The sequence below is a fragment of the Eurosta solidaginis genome, chromosome 5, assembly GCF_040869045.1.
Source record: "Eurosta solidaginis isolate ZX-2024a chromosome 5, ASM4086904v1, whole genome shotgun sequence".
In the NCBI taxonomy this organism is placed as follows: Eukaryota; Metazoa; Arthropoda; class Insecta; order Diptera; family Tephritidae; genus Eurosta; species Eurosta solidaginis.
In genome coordinates, this window is record NC_090323.1 from 235979466 (window position 1) to 236003921 (window position 24456).

The 24456-nt window shown below is 39.5% G+C and overlaps 1 protein-coding gene across 10 annotated transcripts in view; it reads left to right on the forward strand.

Annotated features, from left to right (window-relative positions):
• fry (Protein furry) overlaps positions 1 to 24456 on the forward strand; it is a 470099-nt gene that overhangs the window by 27251 nt on the left and 418392 nt on the right. For all 10 annotated transcript variants that reach the window (XM_067788943.1, XM_067788945.1, XM_067788946.1 and 7 more), the window contains exons 2-3: positions 16787 to 18396; positions 18463 to 18600. In XM_067788943.1, coding sequence (XP_067645044.1) covers positions 16787 to 18396; positions 18463 to 18600 — 1748 coding nt within the window. The remainder of the gene's footprint in view (positions 1 to 16786; positions 18397 to 18462; positions 18601 to 24456) is intronic.

Here is a 24456-nt window from a genome sequence, read left to right on the forward strand (position 1 = left end):
ATCGACCAAGCGGGAAAGGCGTGAGTCCAAGCACCGGGCTGTAAAGTGTCGAAGATTATGTGAAAAATTTAAAACCTTAGACTAACAAAGCTGCTCGTTTCATTAAAAAGAGAAGAATGTAGTTTCATGAAGGGTGTTCTGACTGGGCACTGCTTTTTGGCCTAACATGCTTTTAAATTAAGCTTGGTCAGTTATAGCAGATGTAGGAAGTGCGGGTTGGAGGAGGAAACGATCGAGCACGTTTTGTGCTCGTGCCCTGCACTTGCCAGGCTAAGCCTTCAACTATTAGAAGTGTAACAGCTGTCAGATCTAGAAGCAGCAAGTGGCATAGGTCTTAGACAGCTTCTAGTATCTGCCAAGAGGATGGAGTTATTTTATAACATACATAGGTCCTGGTTTTTGATAGGTTTTTTTCAGTTTGGTCATTTAACAAACTTCTGGTAAAACTACGCACTCATTCAGACTATGTGAGGTCCGCATGAACCCGCCAGTTCGACCTAACCTAACCTAGGTTCATTTCGGTACTGTATCTGGTCATCTCGCCTTGGTGTTTGTGATACTTAGGGATAACTGGGACTATCTGATTCCCTATCTGCGCTTCGAGGGCGATCTTAAGGCCACAATAGAGGTGGACGTTTGGCGCAAGGGTGCGGACGAGGCGATATATGTGTACACAGATGGTTCCAAAGTAGTGGAAGGATAGGTTCTGCGGTATACTGTGCTGATCCGGAAATAAACAGATCCTACAGGCTGCCGGATTACTGTAGTGTTTTCCCAGCGGAAATAGTAGCCGTAACCAAAGCAGTATAAACCCTGGAAGAAAATAGCCCAAGCTGCAATCGTGTTAACTTTTATATTGACAGTCAAGCAGCAATTAAGGCAATAATCTCGCATAGCGCAGCATCTAAATGCGTGTTAGAGTGTAAGCAGTCCCTGGAGAGAATCGGCACAGGGAGAAGCATACGTCTATATTGGGTCCCAGGCATATGGGAATAGATTTCATGTGGGACCTTGAGAATGAGAAATTGAATTTTTGATTTTGCCAAGTCTATAATTTCTTAAGACTCATGTGGGACCATGAGAAAAACTAAAATAGCACACCTTAATGATAATAGTTACATCAATATGCACGTATGCTCCAATATACCTATTTCCGCAAATGCGTAATTTCCGCACCTAGTACATCTGTAGTACTTACACTTCTAGTTACATACAATGGTATGTTTAGATGTGCCTAACTATATCAGAAGATTTGTGACGCAAAGTGTGTTTAATTCACATTCGCAAGGTATTTTTTAGACAAGCATATCTTGAAAATTTGCTATTATTATTCTGGTAATGATCATTCGATTTTAGGGTTTTGTGTTTTCTTTGTTATGGCCGGTTTCGTGCACAATCGTATAAGCCAGTGCTGCACAACGCCGACAGAGCTTCGAACACACGCAAATGTTTTTGTAGTAGGATGTTGTGTTTAGGTCAGGCTTCGGCATTTAGTGCCACAATTGTGCACACTCAATTCACAGGTATTCTTACTCTCTTTAGTTTAGTAGTCACTGAGCATTTGGCGCAGCAACATCGATTGTGTGCGTCGCTCGCTATGTTGACGAATGTTATTAGCAAGCAACGATCGTTTGTTAATGTTTTCAATGTGCACAAGCGAAAAATATTTAATGTTGACCTTTTGCGCAAATACAATGGCGCATAATCATAGTCAAACTCAAATAGGTTTCAAATTTAGTTTCAGCTTTTTTGACAGATAGCTTATAGAAAATTATGTCAAAAAGTTCCTTTCTAATAAGCGAATGAACTACGGAAAACGATGCATCAAGTGATGTGCGCTATCATCGCGCTCTCACTAACACATCTGCATTTCCAATTTGACGACGCCTGTATCAGGTCATCAGTGCTTCAAGCAGTAAACATCTCATGCGTGAGTTTATGCTCCACCTAAACCAGGCGTCGGCAAATTGCAAATGCAGATGTGTTCGTGAGAGCGCGATGATAGCGCACATCACTTGATGCATCGTTTTCCGTAGTTCATTCTCTTATTAGAAAGGAACTTTTTGACATAATTTTCTATAAGCTATCTGTCAAAAAAGCTGAAACTAAATTTGAAACCTATTTGAGTTTGACTATGATTATGCGCCATTGTATTTGCGCAAAAGGGTTGGTCAACATTAAATAGTTTTCGCTTGTGCACATTGAAAACATTAACAAACGATCGTTGCTTGCTAATAACATTCGTCAACATAGCGAGCGACGCACACAATCGATATTGCTGCGCCAAATGCTCAGTGACTACTAAACTAAAGAGAGTAAGAATACGTGTGAATTGAGTGTGCACAATTGTGCCACTAAATGCCGAAGCCTGACCTGATATGAAGCTCATCGCTCTCTGAGAGCGCGTGAAAATTTCATTTTAATAATATTGGCCATAGATGCCATCATCCTCAAAATCAAAATCGGCCATTTCAGAATAACTTTGGGGTATTTAACATGGTAAAGGTTTAATTTATGATTTTCACCGAAAATTTACTCAAACTTGTCAAATGGTATATCAAAAAACTCTAATTTATGTCAGGATTACAAATCCGAAGAAAAAATAACTCTCTTTCACACGTGGAAAATTTATCTGTGACAACACCTTTCTCCGAGGGGTGCACACGAAACGGGTTTTGGTAGCAAATTTCGATTGGTGAAAAATGTGTCCTCTTAGTCTTCGCATTGATGTAAGTGGATGGATAAAGGCCCTGTTTTTGTGGCGCGTTGAGACATTCCATTTTTGACATTTAGGTTAACGCAACATGTTTCATTTACTGCTTTATGCGGACGACAACGCAGATACTTCACCAAGTTTTATCTTTTTGCGTTCGTTAAAATAAAAGTGGATCTTATTTCGTAATTTCTTATAAATCTTTTGCGTTTTTAAACGGTTTTATTTAGCTTGACTTGACTGGCTGGCCGGCACAAATTTTGTAATTGAAATTTAAGTAACATATTTGGAACTCATAATATATACATGAATAGAAAGCTACGTATGAAAAAATCGCCGCTAGGTAGCGCAAGGATCGAGATATTCAAAAAAATCGTTTTTGTGGTCCGATTTGGCTCATATTTGCAACAAATATTACATATAGTCCGGTAGAAGTGACATCAAAATATTTTGGAGTTGGAGGAGGGACAAGCATACGTGGCGCAGAGTCGAGTAAAGTCTTTGGAAGGATTATGTATTGAGGACTTAGATTGTAACAAATTGTCAGGAAAGAGTACTTCTAATAATGAGTCACTAAATGAACTAAATAGAATGAGAAATAATAGGCAATTAAATAAAGAGTAAAAACTTTAAAATAAAATAATTAAAACAGATTTTTTAAGTTGAACGGTTTTATTGAAAACAATACTTACAAGAAGTAATAATAATACTAAAAGCTAGAAAATAATTAGGTAGGTCCTAGGTACTAGTCATCACATTCCTCATCAATCTAGGGCGCTAATCAGACAATTAAATAAAAGCGTTGGACGCGTCAAATTTCTATTGATAGTACTATATAAGACTAACTGAACCTTAATAAGGCTATGCTAAACCTCACATTTTTAGAAATTTGACGCGTGCAACGCTTTTATTTAATTGTCTGATCAACGCCCTAGATTGGTAAGGAATGTGATGACTAGTACCTAGGACCTACCTAATTATTTTCTAGCTTATATATTTTTACTTCATGTAAGTATTGTTTTCAATAAAACCGTTTAAATTATATTTTTTTTATTATTTTATTTATTGTATGTGGATATACATATACGTTTTGGTCGCTTCGAAGACAGGGGCTAACCGTTCATTGTTATCTTATGGCGTTGCCAGAGCATCAAAGCAAAGCAACGCGATCGAAATATATTATTGCATATTTTTTCACTTATCTACCGCAAAATATTTTTACAAAACTTTTCCTTCTTTATAAATTTCAATAAGTTTTTATCAGCTTACTTGCTGATTTATTCAAAAATAATGAAACCGAACGGATTTCTTGGAGTTTTTTGGGGGAATTTTAGGCAACTCTGTAGCCATCTGATATCTAAGACGCATTCTTGGAAACGAACAATTGTTTACAATCGAACGAACCGACAGCTGATATTTAAGACCCATTCCTGGAAACGAACTGAGAGAGAATGAATGTTTCATATCAGGCCATCAAGTACAAACTAAAACTGATTGACTGCTTGCTTCACTGAATCTCTGTTGCTGAGCTCACACGACTGGTAGGTGAACGCCGAATAGTTTTCCGAAGCTCTCGAGTGCACCACTGGTATATGCATTTACATTATTTAAATGGCGCGTAGAAAACTAACACTGTTGCCATAAGAATTTAAATAAATAAATATAGTTTAAAAAAACTAAAAAAACATGCCGTAGCACAGAGGTTCGTGTATCCGCTATAAAGCACAACATCCATACAAGCCTATAGAATTACAAATAAGCATACATACAAGCGAATCTAATATAAGCGTGTTAAAAAGAACGAAAAGCTTCACAGTTTTGTTGGTTTACTAGCGGAACCCGCAAACGCTGTTCTGCCCTAACTTTGATCTAGCTACATAAATTTTAAGATGTTTTTACCTCTTACTCTCCCTCCCCACTCTCCCCCTTTTCCTTATCCTTTATTCACTCCACCCTCTGCCTTTCTCTTTCTAGGCGTCCCGTTGTCTATCTACGTATACTACGTAGCTCCCTCTCCTTCTCCCTCCCCTGCTCCATCTATATGTATCTCTCTACCTTCGTCTAACTTTATCTCTTTCTCAGTCTCTTTCTTTTTCCCTCGTTTTTCTTCTCTCTAGTTCTTTTTATTCTTCGCCATCCCTTGTTCCCAGTCCCAGTATTGAATGCTGTTCATAAAAAATTGTGGTTAGTTAAAAATTAAAGGCTGGAACACCCTTAATATTTAGAGGCATGAAAAATAGATGTTGGGCGATACTTACACCTACCCCATATGCTCACAAAATTTCAGGAGTTCACCGAAAAATACTGTGACACGAGAATTTTATATAGAAGATTGGATAATTTACAAGCTGGAGTGATACCGAGAGTGAAATCGAAGTCTAGGGTTGACACACCTTGAAAAATTAAAAAAGTGCGTTGTTGTGGCTGTGCTTTTTCATAAACTTCAAGCAAGGATGAGATGCGATAGTATACCTCCGCGGGTTAGGGGTTTAGAATACACCCGCGGTAGGTATGCCTGTCGTAAGAGGCGACTAAAATACCAGATTCAAGGGGTTGTTTAGCGCAACCGTTTCAGGTTGCCAGCGCAATATATAGCTTCTCCAAACCCAATTGTCAACCTCACCTATCCGTGGCGAATCCTGTTTCATTGACAGCCGAGGCTCTGGCGACCCCTAACTCCTCATGGATCTAGGAGGTGGGAGGGCGCTATTGCCTAGAAGGTCGCATGTGGTCATAACAAATAGTTCCAGAGATGGTCGGGCTTAGTACCGGAACGTACCGGCTCTGCATCCGGCAAAGGACCATCAACATCGATTACACTCCCCAAGGCCTTCGGGGAGTGTCCTTATCGCTAGAACAACAACAACAACAACAACAAATACCAAAATGCGATAGTATAAGAGGTATATACCGAAATAACAGCCCATGGCTGAGTAAAACCTTAGTCAATCCGGTATGTTGATCCGACTTTTTACGGACACGAAAGCGCATACTAGACAATTTCCAAAGAGTAAGGTGAAAGAAAGTGTCATTTTTTAAATAGTTATTTGCTGATTTTGTTTTGCACACCAGTGTACATTTATATGTGTGTGTTTGTATGTATCTAATGTAATAGCCTATCGCAACTTTTGAATGCTACGAAATCCAAATCAATAGCGGGTGCTCCGGTGTGTGGTAAAATGCGTCATATTTTTGTCATTTGCTGAGCTCATAATTTTTGTTTTGTTTGTAAAACAACGACACGCAGCAAAATCTTCGCGTTTCATTCAATTCAGCGTGCGCTTGCGATGCTAATTAATACATTTTTGTTTTGTTGTCACACCCAGCAAATAAAGAATGCTAAAGTTTTTTGATCTGCTTTGCTTTTGATAAAATGTGAAAGACTATCGAGAAAGAAAAATAAAAGAAACTAAAAAAAAAACCTGGAAGTGTATTTGAGGTAAAATTAGATAATTTTTAATTAACGTCATGGTAACGTCGTAAATGTAACCCAGTTAACATTTTTCATAAATTTCAAATCGAGGGCCATTGAAAACAAACTTTATTCTCAAATCTCAAAATTAAAACAGCATATTGATGGCTCATATTTGATTAATTTTGGTTGATTTTCCGCCAGGACGGTTAATTTATCCTATATTGGAACGATTTTCCGTCATACCTGGTCAAATTTGGTTTGGAAACAAATCGGCTTTGGCGCTGTGCCATCTTCAGTGTTGTTGTTGTTGTAGCGATAAATATACTCCCCGAAGGTTTTGGGGAGTGCTATGGATGTTGTTGGCCCTTTGCTGGATATATGTAGATGTTGGAAGTTACGGCAGCAAGCACAATTAAAGTATACGCCCGACCATCTCGGGAACGATTTAATATGACCACATTGAATCTTCTAGGCCGCCCCTACGGTTAGGTGGGGTTAACAATTGAGTTGGAGAACCTATAAATTGCGCTGGTATCCCTTTGAAAGGGTTTCGCTCTACAACTCCTTGAATCACCTCTTACGAAAAGCATACCTCCCGCGGGTATATTCTAGGCCCCCTTATCGGCTGGGGGTTCATATTCGTTTTGATTTATTTTTACCTCTTGTTTTGTATATTTATAATACATAGGTATATGTGGTTAGAAATTTTATATTCGAAAGTGTTTTTCAAACCAGTAATGGTTATGTCATTACATTTCAGTTTTCATAAATTTAGGCATTGTACATTGGACATGTTTTGAAGATCCTATTTCAGACAACATAATACGAAGGATAAACCCTTGAAGCGAAAAACGTACTTTGTGTTTTAATCCATCATACGTAAAACGGAATCGTTTCAAGGCTACCTCGGTATATTTTCTATATAGTTTGTGGACTGTTTCGGACTATATAATGTGGCGAATTTTCACATCACTAAATAAATGCACAACACCAAAAACATTAAAGCAAGCTACATAAACACATTAATCATCATCTACATACAAGGCAACGGAGAGATACTCATAAACACATGTAATCATCAGCCGAAGTAGTACTCACATATACATACGCATATGGCTATGCGAGAGGCTATAAACTACAAATACACATGCATATAGCTGGTAACCAAGTAGTAGATTCTAGAAGGAGTTACGTCCAGACATTTGGAGAGATACGCGGACAAGGCAACAGAGAGTATAAAAGCAGCACAAGCTGAGTAGTCAGTAATCAGTATTGATTTAAGCACGCTATTGGTTGTGAAGTATAAGTGTTATTGTGAAGTACTTTCAAAGTAGTCTAATAAAAACTATTTTTTACATTATTGAATATTGGAGTTATTTATTCAACAGTTTAGCGTTTCGAACGTTAGCAGAAGGTTTGGAATAAGCGGAATTTCCAGAAATTCGTTATAATAGTTTGTGTCCGGCGAATCCAGTACTTAAAGAAAAATACCCAGAACTAGCAGAAGAGGGACGCACTCTCCTTAGGGAAACGCGCGTCACTTTGGCTCAGCTTCGATTTGATTCGATTCGACTCTCATCTGTCGAGAATCAACCCCGACATACAAAATGTATGTCCTGCTTGCAATGTGTTCCCACATGACACCAACCATCTCTTCAATTGTAATGTGGAACCAACGCCTCTAACCTCTGATCGGGAAAAACGGCTCGTTCACAGCTCTTTCTGAAACCAATTTGTTAGTGAGAGGTGAATGATTTAATGTAAACATATATAAAAGTAAAGATAATTCAAAATAAACTTCATCTACTAACGAAATTTTCTTTTATTTGTGTAGGTATTCGATTTTTTGTTTTTAATTTTAATTACAAAAACAAATACATATAGACATTCTTAAATTTCTCATTATATTGTAACGAATGTTAGCAGCACTGAGCGATGCTATCGTCTCTAAGCCGATGCTAACCAGCGACGTGAATGCACATCAATAATTCAATCATTATGTATCTACATAAACGAATAAATAATTGCGTCTACACATATGTACGTATACGAACATCGGAGCGGCAATGCACAAATACATGCATATATCTTATCTGAGTTGTCACAAGAGAGAGCAATAATTTGTGCACGTAGTTGTGGCTGGCGATTTTGTAGCCGAAACAACTAGTAAGTTCTGGAAATCGAAGAGCCTAGAAGTATGCAGCGTAAACTATAAAAGCGGGGCAAGCGAGTAAGAAGTAATTCAGTTTGATTTGAGTTGTCAAGCAGTTTGATTAAGACGATATCTAGCGAGCAATAGCAGTGTTATTTTGAATAGTAGAGTTTCATTGAGCTATCAATCAGTGTGGTTATTAAGCAAGCTATTCGTTGCACAGTTTGTTATTGTGAAGTACTTTAATAAAGGCCATTTTACATTATTACAAATTGGAGTTATTTATTCAACAGTTTAGTGATTCGAACTTAGCAGAGGATTGCAAATAAGAGGATTTACAAGCAAATTCGTCACAATTGGTATCAGAAGAGGAATTGTTGAATAAATTCCAAAGGACAACAAGGACATGGCAAAGTTCGGTGAATTGAAGATCCAGCAACTAAAGAAGGAGTTGGAGACCCGTGGATTGAATACAAGCGGCGTTAAACTTGAACTTCAGGCACGGCTACGAGAGGCAATGGAAGCAGAAGGAATTGATGTGGAAGAGTATGTCTTTCACCTTGATGGCGAGGAGACAACAAAAATTGAAGAGAAAAACGAAACATCGCAGACGGTTACCAGCACAGACTTGAACATGATTTCGGCTGCAATATCTGCTCAAGCATCGACAGTGGCTTCTCAACTGGAATCGCAAAAGACAGATATAACATCTCAACTGGCATCTCAACTAGAAGAACAGAAAACGTATATGTCATCACAGATGGAATCCCAAGATACACGAATAACATCGAAGATTGAAGCACAAGAAACACGTATTTCAGAAATGTCGACACAAATTTCTTCACAACTGGAGTCGCAGGAAACCCGTATAACATCCAAGATGGAAACGCAATTGGAAAAACAGAAGACATATATGGCATCCCAACTGGAATCGCAGGAGACACGCATAACATCAAAGATGGAAGAACAAGAAGAGCGCTTATCATTACAGGTGGCACAAATGTCTTCACAGTTAGAAGCACAGGAAGCAAGGGTAACATCAAAGCTGGAAGCGCAGGATGCAAAAATCGCTCAATTTCAGGCAGAAGTCGATGATTTGAAGGGTCATATGGAGCAGTTACAATTAAATCGTCCAGCAGTTTCAGCGAGTAATCCAAAGGTAAAAATACCATCCTTTAACAGTTCTGTTCCTTTTCAGGTCTTTAAGCTACAGTTTGAGAAGACCGCAGCAGTGAACAACTGGAATGTGGAAGATAAAGTTGCCGCGCTCTTCGTAGCATTGAAAGGACCAGCTGCCGAAATCTTACAGACTATTCCAGAGTACGAACGGAACAGTTATGACGCATTGATGGCTGCTGTAGAACGACGTTATGGAAGCGAGCATAGAAAACAGATATTCCAAATTGAGTTGCAAAACCGCTACCAAAAAGCAAATGAGACATTGCAGGAGTTTGCTTCAGATGTTGAAAGGTTGGCTCATCTCGCAAATGCGGACGCACCCGTGGAATACACCGAGAGGGTAAAAATCCAGAGTTTTATAAATGGCATACGAGACGTGGAAACGAAGCGAGCTACATACGCGAACCCAAAACTGACATTTGCTGAAACGGTATCACATGCATTGACTCAGGAAACTGCCTCCCTATTAAGTAAACCAGCATATAAGGCTCATCGTGTAGAAGTAGAAAGGCCAGAATGGGTAGACACAATTTTGGAAGCACTGAAGGGATCACAACAGAAAAATGCCGGAGTTATTAAATGTTTCAAGTGCGGCAACCCAGGTCACATTGCACGGCATTGCTATCTTGGTCCTAATAGTTCCAACAATGTGGGTGGCCGTAAACGCAAAGCTGGCGGAAATGAGCAAGAGCGTGTCGGATGTAAAGAACGAAAACTTGTCCCGGCTATTGAATGGCCTGTGATATCTGTGTCGCAAATTAGTAGAAAATCGAGCAGTCTTACCGTCAGAGGGAATGTGGATGGCAACGAACGAATACTGACTGTAGATACGGGCGCATCTCATTCCTTGATCCGATCTGACTTGGTCAACAGGAGAGTAAAACCGTTACCTGGAGCAAAGTTGCGTACGGTCACTGGCGAGTATAACCAAGTTCAGGGAGAAGTGATATGTGAAGTATTGATTGGGAAGGTCATGGTTCTACACAAATTTGTTGTGGCGGAGATTGTTGATGAAGTTATATTGGGAGTGGATTTCTTGGTTGACCATGACATCAAGATCGATATGCAGAGAAGGGTGATGCGTTATGAGAACCAAGATGTGCCACTTAACTTTAGTTTGGAAAAAGGGTTCAGCAGTAATCGGGTACTGGTGGAGAAGACTCGACGAAGGCCACGAAATTCAAAGGTAAAGGTTGATGGAACAAATGGGCCAAACAAATCAAAACCGAAGGTACCTGTGAGAGAAACACTGGCATTGAAAAGCCCTAACGGACGTACTAAAACGAAGAAAGAATGGAATGGTGGTTTCAAGCCAAGGCACACTACTCTTGTGAAGCGTCGGAACGATACTGATTATGCAAAGCAAATCCGTCCAGCGCAAGCTCTGCGAAGTAGTTCTTCATTGGCCGAGCAACAGAGTGCGAGGGAACGATCGAGGATAATGAGTAGTAAGATGAAACACAGGTACGACAAGGAAAATAATTCGCAAGGTTTCCGGGAGGGAAATTTGGTACTGTTATACAACCCTCACCGGCGGAAAGGTGTTCCATCCAAATTTCGGTGCAGTTGGGAAGGCCCGTACAAGGTTGTGAAGAAGATAAGTGATATCATCTACCGCATACAAGCAATTGGGAAACCACGAAATAGAAGAGTGGTACATTTGGCGATGCTAGCAGCGTTTAGATTGAGAGATTTGTCTGATCGGGACGATCAGACTTAGGTGGAGGGCAGTGTAACGAATGTTAGCAGCACTGAGCGATGCTATCGTCTCTAAGCCGATGCTAACCAGCGACGTGAATGCACATCAATAATTCGATCATTATGTATCTACATAAACGAATAAATAATTGCGTCTACACATATGTACGTATACGAACATCGGAGCGGCAATGCACAAATACATGCATATATCTTATCTGAGTTGTCACAAGAGAGATAAATAATTTGTGCACGTAGTTGTGGATGGCGATTTTGTAGCCGAAACAACTAGTAAGTTCTGGAAATCGAAGAGCCTAGAAGTATGCAGCGTAAACTATAAAAGCGGGGCAAGCGAGTAAGAAGTAATTCAGTTTGATTTGAGTTGTCAAGCAGTTTGATTAAGACGATATCTAGCGAGCAATAGCAGTGTTATTTTGAATAGTAGAGTTTCATTGAGCTATCAATCAGTGTGGTTATTAAGCAAGCTATTCGTTGCACAGTTTGTTATTGTGAAGTACTTTAATAAAGGCCATTTTACATTATTACAAATTGGAGTTATTTATTCAACAGTTTAGTGATTCGAACTTAGCAGAGGATTGCAAATAAGAGGATTTACAAGCAAATTCGTTACAATATTATTAAAATTAACACGCTTTCACTTGAGTGCTAAAATTTTTAAATAAGTAAACTTTTAAATAGAGTATCGACAGTTTCAACTGATATATTCGCAACAGATGGGTAGTTCGTTAGGGTCGTTTAGTGATGGTTTCTATTACAATAAATTTATTTTTTAAGTCTATGAGATGTTTAGATTCCTTTGTAACATAAGCACGGCCAAATGGGCTGCACAGATTGGAAACAAATTTGACACAAAGATAGCTAATATTCTGGAAAGATCTGCTTGTTATACCTATCTGAGAAAGAGGCGCACATATAGTTCTATTTAACTATTTTTAAATCGTTATAAATCTAATGATATTTGCCTAGGCGAATGATGAAATTTCGAAACGATTTTAGGGACTCAATCTGAACCGTCCCGTGGTCATTTGGATGTAGTTTCGGGATCACTTAGGGTTCATTTCGGGAAGACTTTAGTGACTCTAGGGGCCATTTCAGGATCATTTGGGGGTAATTTCGCGATAATTTCGGAGACTCCCTCGGGGTCCTCCCGGGTTCCTTTGGGGGTAATTTGGAGGTAATTCGGGAAAATTGTGGTGTCCTCCCGGTACCATTTGGTGGCGATTTCTCGATGATTTAGGGGATACTCAGGGGGTCTCCCGGAGTCATTTGAGAATGATTTCGAGGTAATTTCGGCACGTTTTTGGGGTCCTCCCGGGGTGATCCGGTGGTGATTTCGGGATGATTTCCGGGAATCTCTTGGGGGTGTCTCGGGCCTTTTCATGATGATTTTGGGAACTGTTTGAGGGTCCTTCCGGGGTAATTTGGTCGTCCTTCGAGGATCACTTCGGGGTTATTATTGGATGACTGCAGGGTGTCTCTTGTCTCACTTACATCAATCAAAAGAAGCACACATAGCAGATTCAAGGTGTTAGCAGTCTCCAACTGGTACTCACCAGACACCTATAAGACAACCAACCAAAACAGGACGAATCCCAATAGTAGGAGAACACAGGACCTACTAAATAGGCCAAAGAAAGAAATCTTTTGGATCACTGCCACAATCACGGCACACTGGCAGCTTGGCCTGCATGCCATTATTGGGGACCCCAATTAACAACATTTGCAGGATCCGCGGTGAGGAGGGCAGCAAAAACGCCGCGCACTACCTCTGTGAATACCCAGCTCTATCGCACACCAAGTTTCTAACTACATATGGGCAGTTGTATACCGCCGGAAGTTAAGGAAGTAGCTAAATGCTCTGTAAAAAAATATCAGCAGATTCATTGTTCGGACGAAATGGTTCGAACGGAGTACCGACTAGCCACACTAAAATAGCAGCAATTGGTTTCAGGAGAAATATGGGCGGCACAGCAGCCAATCAAGCAACCACGCCTCTGGCCTACCCTTTTTTCGCATTACCATTTCCACTCAAACTCGCACTACCGCTTTAAACCTCATATATATAGCTTAGCAATAAAGCGTAAATAACTAGAATTTCTGTGCTCGAATACTAGTTACAAGAGATATGCTGGATAAAATATATATATATATAAATCAAATTCTGTGTGTGTGTTACCTATGTAAACGTATGTTCCACACTTCAATCATCCGCAAATTTTGGCTATAGGTTCCTTCGATCAACGGCAAGGTTTTAGGCTAAAAATAATTTGGATATATGAAAGGGGCGTGGCACCTCCCATACAAATGAAAAATTTGGTACGGTATAACTCTGAAGGTATTGTTACGAATGTTAGCAACACTAAGGGGTACTGCCATCTCTATGCCGATGCTAAGCAGTGACGTGAATGAACATCAATAATTTAATAATTCTGTACACGCAGCGGAGAAGAGATGCACAAACACATGCAGATATCTTATCTGAGATGCTCCTAAAGGTATGCAATTGTGATTGTGGAAGTGTCGCTCACACATACAAGCGCATGGGGTATGAGAGAAGCTATACAAATTATACATCTGTAGTTGTAGCTGAGAAATTTATAACTAACTAGTAAGTTCTGGAATTAGAAAAGCCTAGAAATATGCAATGAGGAGGTCGGACAGTATAAAAGGGCGGCAACAGTGGAGGAAAAAAATCAGTTTCGTTTAAGCTATCAATCAGTTCGATTTAATTAAGCAAGCTATAAGTGTTATTGTGAAGTACCTTAATAAAGGCCATTTTTCCATTATTCAATATTGGAGTTATTTATTCAACAGTTTAGTGATTCGAACCTTAGTAGAAGATTGCAAATAAGGGAAATTGCAAGTAAATTCGTTACAGTATAAATCCCAGAACATTGAAATTCAGTAAGGAGTTATATGAGGTCAATCCCTAACACCACCAAGAAAATGTGGAATTGGGAAAAAGGGGGCGTGGCACCTCCTATACAAATGGAATATATCATCCTGCATATCTCTGGATGTAGTAATGATAGGATAGTGAAAATTGGAAGAGGAAACGCGCCTCAAACTTTCTGTAAAACTCCAGAAAAGGCGAGAAGTATCTGCTCCTATAAAACCCGTTCAAGCTACAACTGGGACTCAACAACTTCCCGTTTCAGCACCCAAACTCCCCAAAACTTACGGCTTATCCTGTTACAATGTCAAGCGTAAAATTCCACCGGGAATTGTGCGAGATTATGTGATGTCTGTCGGACACGACCGGTCCGTTGTATCTTGTTTAACCTTTTCATATTGTACTGCCTTGCTAGAGCAGACCACCATACTGTCGCCCCGTATTTAAGTAAGAATCGTAGAACGATTACCTAAGGTTTGGTTTTAGGATACAGTTCCAGCTGAATATTCTTTTGTAGGAGTAGAATGCGATGTACGTTTATCTACTCAGACGACGAGGTATTTCACCTTTGGGAAAAGGGACAGCTCGGTGCCCTTTAGCGAAGGTAGTTCAAATTGTAAGATTTTCTAGACTGAGCACACTTTCACCGGCCTGAAAGCTCCAAGTCATGACTTCTAGGATTTCGCTTAATGTGGGGGTAACAGTTTTGATGCGGCTATTAAAACTCCGTCGTCATACTGCGATACGACTTACCTTTATTTCACTTCTATTGAGTTTTACTAATGTCCAGTGCGTTGTCAAAGAGTTCAGATACGCTTTTTACCAGCACATAGCACTTACACTCCGATCACGGAGCGGGTATTGCCGGGCTAAGTGACCTTCAAGATCGAATGGGCGGTGAAGACTCCCGGCCCAGATGGTATATTCCGTAAACGGGCGATAGTGGATGAATGGTCTTAACTACAATCAGTACGAGCAAGAAGATTACTTTACAATGAGGTTTGTATGAGGGAACGAAATCAGTGCACAGGGGAACGCCGCGGAGTGGTGTATTATCACCTCTGCTGTTGTGCAGGCTGTTCATCAACAAACTGCTCAGGCGGTTCGACGAGGGACCTGTCAAACTTACGGCGTATGCAGATGATGTTGCAGCTGTCGCAACTGAAAAGCGCCTTCTGACAATAAGCTCTGTGATGAATTGAGCGCTTTGGGATATTCATACCTGAGAATACTTGTATGTTCTTGTTTATTATGATATACATGGTTCCGAATATGACCAGGCCTAAGCTAGGAGGAATGACAGTGCAGGATAAACCTTTGTAAAAAATATCTATGAATAATTCTTTAAAGTAAGTTGTTGTGGAAGCTCAACGTGGTGGAGAGGGTGAAGAAGGCTTCGACGGCATTTTATGCATGTAAAAGAATGCTGTGGTGTACGTGGGGTCTGCCGCCCTCTTTTTCTCATTGGGTATTTACAGTAATTGTAAAGCATATTCCTTACTATGGTGTCGTTTTTGTAGACAGCCACAGAAAGAAGAACGTACATCAAAAAATCAGGGGGGGGGGGGGGGGTGGGTATATGCAGGCTATAAATGCTTAGCATTAAGGCAGCCTGGAAACAACCCCAACGGCTGCACTGTACGCCATTCTGCACATTACACCTGTAGACTTGGTGGCAAAGAACATACTTAATTCCATACCTGCACTTCGAAGGGGTTCCTAGAGCCACAATAGACGTAGATGGTTGGAGCAAGGCAGTCCTAATAGCAAAGGAGGCGATGCACGTGTACACCGATGGTTCCAAAGTAATGGAAGGAATAAAACCTGCGGTATTATGTGCCGGTTCGGAAATAAACAGATACTACAAGCTGTCATATCACTGTAGCCGTAACCAAAGCAGAGAGAGGGCATTGGGTCCGTGGGCACATGGGACTATATGGGAATGAAAAAGTGGATGAGCTAGCTAAAAAGGGTGGCGTCCTGATTAGAAGCAATTAAGATTAGGCCCCAGCGGGTTAGGAGGTTAGAATATAGCCGCGGTAGGTATGCCTATCGTAAGAGGCGACTAAAATACCGGGTTCAAGGGGTTTGTCTAGCGCAGCTCTTTCAGGTTGCCAGCGCAATACATAGCTTTTCCAAACCCAATTGTCAACCTCATCTATCCGTGGTAAATCATGTTTCAGTAACAGCCGAGGCTCTGGCGAGCCCGAACTCCTCATGGATCTAGGGGGTGGGAGGATGGAATGGCCTAGAAGGTCGCATGTGGTCATAACAAATCGTTCCCGGGATGGTCGGGCTAGTACCTTTATGGTGCTTGTTACCGGAACGTACCGGATCTGAATCCGGCAAAGGACCATCAACTCGATAAAACTCCCCAAGGCCTTCGGGGAGTGTTCTTATTGCTACAACAACAACAATAACAACGTCCCGATTAGACTGGGCGAGATTAAGAGAATAGAGTTGCACATGATCGACCAAGCGTTCCAACTTCTCCGACCCATTTAAAGTATTAGAACGTGTCTCTCCTCCGCTAAAACAAATTGCCCCCTCACATTTTTATTGAAGAACCTAAAGGTGGTACAAAGCAAATTGCTCATTGGTAAAAAACCCTAACAAGATTAATGATTTCACAAGAATAACCAGATTTAAATATTTAAGTAAGGATTCTTAATTCACTGCAAACAAGCATTTCATTTTTTTTCTTATTCCCTTTAGGTGGGAATCAAGATTCAAATGAAAATGTAACTTTGACGTCAGCACCACAACAAAATGTTATTGGAATCCTAAATTCACCGAATCACAGTCCAACCGCTGTTACACCAACTCACCACCACAACGACGATGGTTATCTGCAACAACAACAACAGCATATACAGCAAACAGCAAGCGATAACAGTAACACACATCAAAGCGCAAGCGGAGTTGGATGTGGAGTCAATATCAGCACTCAACCACAACGACAAGCAACAACAACAACAGCAAACGAATATACATCAACTCCAAAATCTTCACGTACAAGTGGGGGAGAGGGCACCGGCGGAGGAGGAGTAGTCGCTGGGGGCGGCGGCAGTGGAGGTGCGAACTCACCAATAAACACTGCCAGCAATCAGACGATTGATGATGAGACAAACATACCAACAACAACACAACATTTCAATATTGATTGTAGTGTCATAACAGAGTCACAAGAGCATATCATCACAGATGGTGGTAGCATTTATGTTAAAGATAATAAGACAGCAACAAATAATAGCAGTGGTATAAATAGCACCAACAACGGAAGTACTATTGGCATTAGTCACATTGGTAATGATAGTAGCACCGTTAGCGGTGGCAGCGGCGGAGCTGGTCGAACACCACAAAACACAGCAACAATTGTAACTTCAACACCATCAGTGACAGCGCCGACAATAGCAAGTGGCGGCGGCAGCAGTAGTGCCAACACTACCACACTTGGAAATTCAGTAGCAATTATTATACCACCGCGACAAGCGCTCCTTCCCTGGGGTCCACACTCACGCACATCCATCATCAACGTCATACCATCGTATACACAAAGTTTAGTGGAAATGCCATTAATGCAAAGTGGTGGCGCACAAATGCCTGTGGGCGTAGGTGGCAGCAACGAAATGCCCGCACCACCACCACGTCCCGGCGAAATTGTGATGCGTAATTTATTTAGCGATTTCACAGTGCAAGCAGAAAAGAAAATCGAATTGGTTATGCTCGAAAGTGCTGATAAACATTTATCCAAATTGTTGCAGCGTGGCGAAGATCAACAATTCGATCAATTACTATCGGCACTCGGTTCAGTTGCAGAACATTGTTTACCCTCATTATTGCAAACACTCTTGGCTTGGCATCGTCGTCAACTTTCAGATGGTGAAATAAAAAATGATCTCAAACGTTTGGAGAGGAATACGAATGCACCCACCCCAAAACCACCCACCACAATCGATTTAGAATTTCAATTACAACGGCGTGAAGCTGCCGTGGAGTTCATATTTTGTTTAGCGCTTATTGAAATACTCAAACAATTACCATTTCACCCGGGTCATGAGGATCTCATACGCAATATAGAAAATTTAGCTTTCAAACATTTCAAGTACAAAGAAGGTTTACAAAATAATCCAAATGCGCACAATATCCATATGATTGCTGATTTGTATGCTGAGGTTATTGGCGTTTTGGCACAGAGTCGTTTCTCGTCGGTGCGAAAACGTTTTATGAGCGAATTGAAGGAGTTGCGCGGCAAAGAGGCTTCCAATACGACAACGCAGAGTATAATAAGTCTGCTGATGGGTATGAAATTCTTTCGTGTTAAGGTAAATTGGTTTGTGGATTTGTATGTTTGTAAGTTTTTATTCAATTCTTCCAATATTTATATGCAGATGGTGCCAATTGAGGAGTTCGAGGCCTCTTTTCAATTTATGCACGAATGTGGTCAGTATTTTCTTGAAGTTAAGGATAAGGACATCAAACATGCGCTGGCTGGTCTTTTTGTAGAGATTTTAGTTCCAGTAGCAGCGGTAAGTATCAACTCAATTAGTTGTAATTGATGCTTATATAACCCACTCAGCATTTAGGCGCTTAAATGTTGAATTTCCCTACATATCAATACAATTTGATTACTCCTTCTGACTAAATAATGAGTTATCATACAACTGAACAAAAGGAATAATCAAATATGAATACTCTTGGCGATCAAAAACTGAAAATCATTTTTTGATCGCTTTTTAGAATCATTTTTGAATTCCTTTGATGAATTAATTTTAATATTTCATAAAAACCAACAGAAAGAATAATCAAATATGCTTACCCTTGATGATCAAAAACTAAATATAGCTTTTCAATCACATTTTGGAATCATATTTGAATCAAATGTGTTTACTTTAGGTGATTAAAAATTTATAATCATTTTTAATTCAGCTTTCTGAACCTTATCTGACTATATTTGTTGACTGAATAATGAATTTTATACTTGTTAACATTTTCTTTTCATTGAAAATCTTATTTTCTTCACATACACACATTTTTTCAATCATGAAGTACAGAAAAAATATATACATATTTTAACGAATGTTAGCAGCACTGAGCGATGCTATCGTCTCTAAGCCGATGCTAAGCAGTGACGTGAATTCACATCCATAGATCAATCATTATGTATCTACATAAACGAAACAATAATTGCGTCTACACATATGTACCATGTACGTACACGAGCAGCGGAGAGTCAATGCACAAACACATGCATATATCTGAGATACTCCTATAAGTATGCAATGAGAAAAACTATAAAATTGTGCAATTGTAGTTACAGCTGAGAAGTTTGAGAGCTGCTGACTAGTAGATTCTGGAAGCGCCTAGAAGATGCGAAGGCTGAAATCAAAGAATATAAAAGGCGGCAATTGTAGAGGCGCTGGAATTAAGTTTGATTTGAGTTGTCAAGCAGTTTCAACTAAGACGCTATCTAGCGAGCAAGAGTAGTATTATTTTGAATAGTAGAGTTTCATTTGAGCTATCAATCGGTTTGGTTATTAAGCAAGCTATTCGTTGCACAGTTTGAGTGTTATTGTAAAGTACTTTAATAAAGGCTATTTTGCATTATTACAAATTGGAGTTATCTATTCAACAGTTTAGTGATTCGAACTTAGCAGAAGATTGCAAATAAGAGGATTTGCAAGTAAATTCGTTACAATATGTATATAAAAATTTTATTATTAAGATATTCTTCAAGACAATATAATGCAAATGCCGCTCGTGACCGAAGATTTCCCCAACCATTTCTCCACCTACGGCTTCCCAGAAAATGCATAATAGTTGGACAATACAAATGTTGTGAGCTATTTGAACTCCAGGTAAGTGAAACTCTCTTGACATATGTACCTGGATATGTCTTCAACATCCCGTACCGTATCGTATTTTAAGATATGGACGATCATAGCTGATGTTGGATGTTGTAGTTGCAGGTATATATCGGTCAAGTTTGTTTGCGATTGACCTGGATTCAAATAGCTCACTTCTGCATTCCCTGATGAAATAAGTTTATTATGTAGTATCTTATTTTGAATGAGATATGAAGAATAAATGCATCGTTAAAAAATCTCAGCCAAAACGATTGAAATATGTTCACGAATATGATCAGAAAATTACTGTGAAAAGCAGTCAAATATTACTCTAAAACAATTACAGCTAAATTTTACAATGATATCAAATATGAATAAAAAGCGTTTCGAAATAGGAATCATAAATGATTATTTAAGAATAATCACATTTAAGCTACATTTTTCTCCTGACGATACATTAATTTTCGAACAGAAAATGCTTTTAAATTTGAACGTTTTTAATCATCTTGGGGTATGATATTTAAATATTTTTTGATGAAAATTTTCAAAAAATGCTGGCTGGGATGTTTCGTTTGAATCATGGTATAAAAAAGAAGGCAGTCCCACTCAAAATTTTTTGACGTATTTGGTGATTTTTGAAGTTTCATAATGTTTGTTGTTTTGCTAGAAGCGTTGCCATATCGTTACTGTTTAAGACGAAATTGTGGTTTTTCGGGATGGAAATTTCCTTCAGAATGAAAACACATTGGTTATCTGAGACAATAATAATATGCTTTAGCACGATTTATGTGCATACATATCGATTGAGAATACAGTAAACATGCAATTTTATTGAAAAATAGTGGATAATGACTCATACATTGGTTAATGACTCATATCTTTATGGCAGCTTGCCCCTAGACAGAAATAAATACACGAAAAATCCTGTTCTAGCAAGGCCCTATTATGCATGCCTCTATAGTGGATATTTCTCAAGACATGTTGAGAAAAAGTTTACCTCCAAAGTCTGCAGTGAGTGGTAGGTGGTTAATATGTTACGTTTGTAGGACGCCGCATCCATGTCAATGCTAAAGGGGAACATGTGTTTAGGCTAACCTGCAGAGCTACAGGGAAATGTTCTTCCCTGGTTTAACAATTTCCTCCTCAAGCGCTACGCTTGAATTATATATTAAATAAATAATGTCGACTTGTCGCCAATTTATAACCATTAAATTTCATAAAAATAGTGTTTAAGTATGCTAAATAAACTCTTTAGAAATTGCGGTGTCGGTTCATAAGGACCTCCTTTGGCCAATCAATTGACAAACGTGTATGTTTTATTAACATGTCCTTAGCAAACGTACGAACACTCAAGAAGGCTTGATTTGTATACTTCGATCCATGTTTCTTCCAGCAAAGAAATTTTCGGGAGCTCGAAAAACTTATTAAAAACCTTCTTTTCTAGGCTGATATTTCATATTAAAATATTTCTACCGCATGCGGGTAATTTTTTTCTGTTTTATTTAAGATAAGTCTGAAAGTAATTTAGTCGTATCCGTTAATATAAAATCCATGAAAATTAGAAAAATTCATAACATTTTTCAATCTGGTAGGTTGTTTTTGGTGAACTTGTCATTGTCCCCGCAAAAGTCAAGTGGCTAACGTCACACTAAATGGAACTACCTCCAGTTTTTGTATCATGGTTTGAATAGCCTTTCAAAATAGCGACAGGAGCACATAGAAACAACTGTTGAAAAAATAAAAAAAATAAAATTAGATAAAGTTGACATATTATATTTATTCCACAGAAAATATAATTCGGCTGCTGTTCAGTGTAATTAGCGCAACGGATACAATCAAAATAGATAAAAAAAATATTTGGCGCGATTTTCCTCCGAGGAAATCTAGGCCGAGCTTCGCTTCCAATGTGCGTCGTCCTCTTTTTTGTTTTTACTACAAATTGGCGGGACGACTGCGAACGGCAGCTGCAATGTGGATGAATTTTCACTGAGAAGCTTTTCATGGTAGAAATACACTTGGAGTGCTTGCCAAACCACTGCCGAGGGGCCATCCCACTTAGAAATTTTTGTTTCTAATGGAAAACATTTTTTTCTAAATTTTCGATGTTACTATTTCCTGAAGCCAGGACGATTGGTGGTCGCCAATCAAACGGATATAGAGCTGTTTTTGAAACTCGTTAGTAATGGAAGTTTATATAACACTGTGCAAGAATTTGAGAATAATTTTATAAATTTCACGCCAGTGGTGACAACATTGGAAACTGTCCTGTTCCCTCATTTCACTCTGAATCATCGCTTATCCACCCCCAGCATGGCTTCCCCAAAATGTATAGTACTACCACCGCGCTTAACGCCATAAACACCCAGATAAATTACGGAAACCAGGAAAACCACATCATAGGACAGTGCTCGTGGCACTTGACCTGTCAAAAGCTTTTGACACAGTCAACCCCGGCACGCTACTATAAGACATAAAAGTTTCACCCCTTCCTCCTTGTCTAAGAATGGAACGCAAATTATCAACTTAGGAAATAAACCTCAAAACCTAGGAGAATTAAGCAGGTGGTACCACAGGGTGGTACTCTCTCCCCACTTTTGTTTAATTTCTACATATCAAAGCTACCTTTCACACCAGAAGGAGTTATTATTATTTCCTACGCCGACGACTGCACGACCTGGCCCTTGAAAAGATGATTTTGTTTCTAGAATAAGAATTCGTGTTACTATCAACGACCAAATCCACTGCTACTCTGTTTACGACATGGAAGGAACGAATGACGCAAATATTGGACTTTCACGTTGATGGTGTTACGCTACCGTCTGTCACTTACTGAAAGATCTTAAGGGTAATATTCGATAACACACTCACCTTCAAAGTGCATGCCTCCGCAACTGTATCCAAAGTACAAAGTCCCAACAAAATCCTCAAGCCGGCAGCATTTGGGGAAAAGGTAAAGAAGCGCTTCTAACGACTTACGTGCTACGCGTCACCAGTCTGGTCACCTGCTATGGAATCGTAACATATGATTACGGATCGAAAACTATATTCACTCGAGCAATAAAAATTAAGCTATCCAACTATCTGGAAAAATAATAATATTTTATGGATATAGTGAGTACGCGTTGTTCATAGTTCACATATTTCATTAATCCGATACACCATTTCGGAGCTATTGTTATTTAAAAAACGGCATTCGATCACGGATCGTATGTTACGATTTGGCCTCTGGTCTGAAAAACATACTATGGAAAAGTTTGCAGACCTGCAAAAATGCTGCACTCAGAACTGCCACGGGATGTCTTCTTATTACCCCTAAACAACATCAACATAATGAGGCCATAGACCTCAACATTAAGGAGCATAACGAAATGCTGAACACAAGTTCTTGCTAAACTGTCACAAACCGTGACACCCTAGTAAACAACTGTTTGATATAGCCCAGCCTTCAAGGAGATCCGGTATCTGCCTACACAGCCGTTTGATCTAAACAAGCATAAGCAAGCCATAGACAAAATCCAAACAGAATCGATAAACGTCTTTGCTAGGACGCGCCTAGTGAAGACCGTTATCAATATACACTATCCTAACATTGTAGAAGAAGAAAGCACACCACTAAGGGGGACATGAGTCACACTGGCACAACTTCGTTCTGATGTTGGTTTAACTCTTTTACTTGTCCAGAATTAACCACGACATACGGGATGCGTATGCGATGTGTCCAAACGTGAGACCAACCTTCTTTTCAATTGTAATGTGAAACCTTTGCCCCTAACAGTAACTTCTCTGTGGTCTTGGACTCCTGTGACTTTGATGACAATTTTTGAGTGTTAAACATAACAACAACAACAGTGAAAGAACGGAATTACAGTAAAACACCACCGCGAATGGATATTTCTCCACTGGAGTAATTTAACTTAAAATTCGCCCGTTTTAATGCAAGTTATATGATAGCATGTATATTGAAGCATACAAGAATTTGTTGCAGGGATGGTGCCTCTATCCTATGTGACCTGATGCATAATCCTTGTTAATTTCGGTTCCTGAATTTCGCAGACCATTCAAATCAGTTGCTATCCACCTCTTTAGACACTGCCTTGGAGTACCGTAGGGTGGTTGACCATGTCTACAGCTTTCGCCAGGTCAGATACTACGAGAAAGACAACTCGTTCAACCACGTGACTCACATCGCATCCCATAGTGAAAGTTCTTCCGCGCGTTTTGAGCCCAGTGTATTAATATGATTTCCCTAAAGTGTTAGCTCTACTTTACACTATAAACGCCTAAGATTTTCCTGCCTGTCATCTTTTCGTCACAGTACCGACTAAGTCAAAGGTCACCATATTCCAATGGTACTCGCCTTTAAGTAACAAAATTGCAAAACTTTTATAAATACTATTTACTGAGATATTATGTAAAGTTTAAGTTTGAGTCACTATGGAATGCCACATATGTATGCACTGTGTTTAGAAATCAGGTTCCAAATATTTTAATTACGTTTTATTCACAAATATATTCAAAACAATGCTAAACATTTGCCCT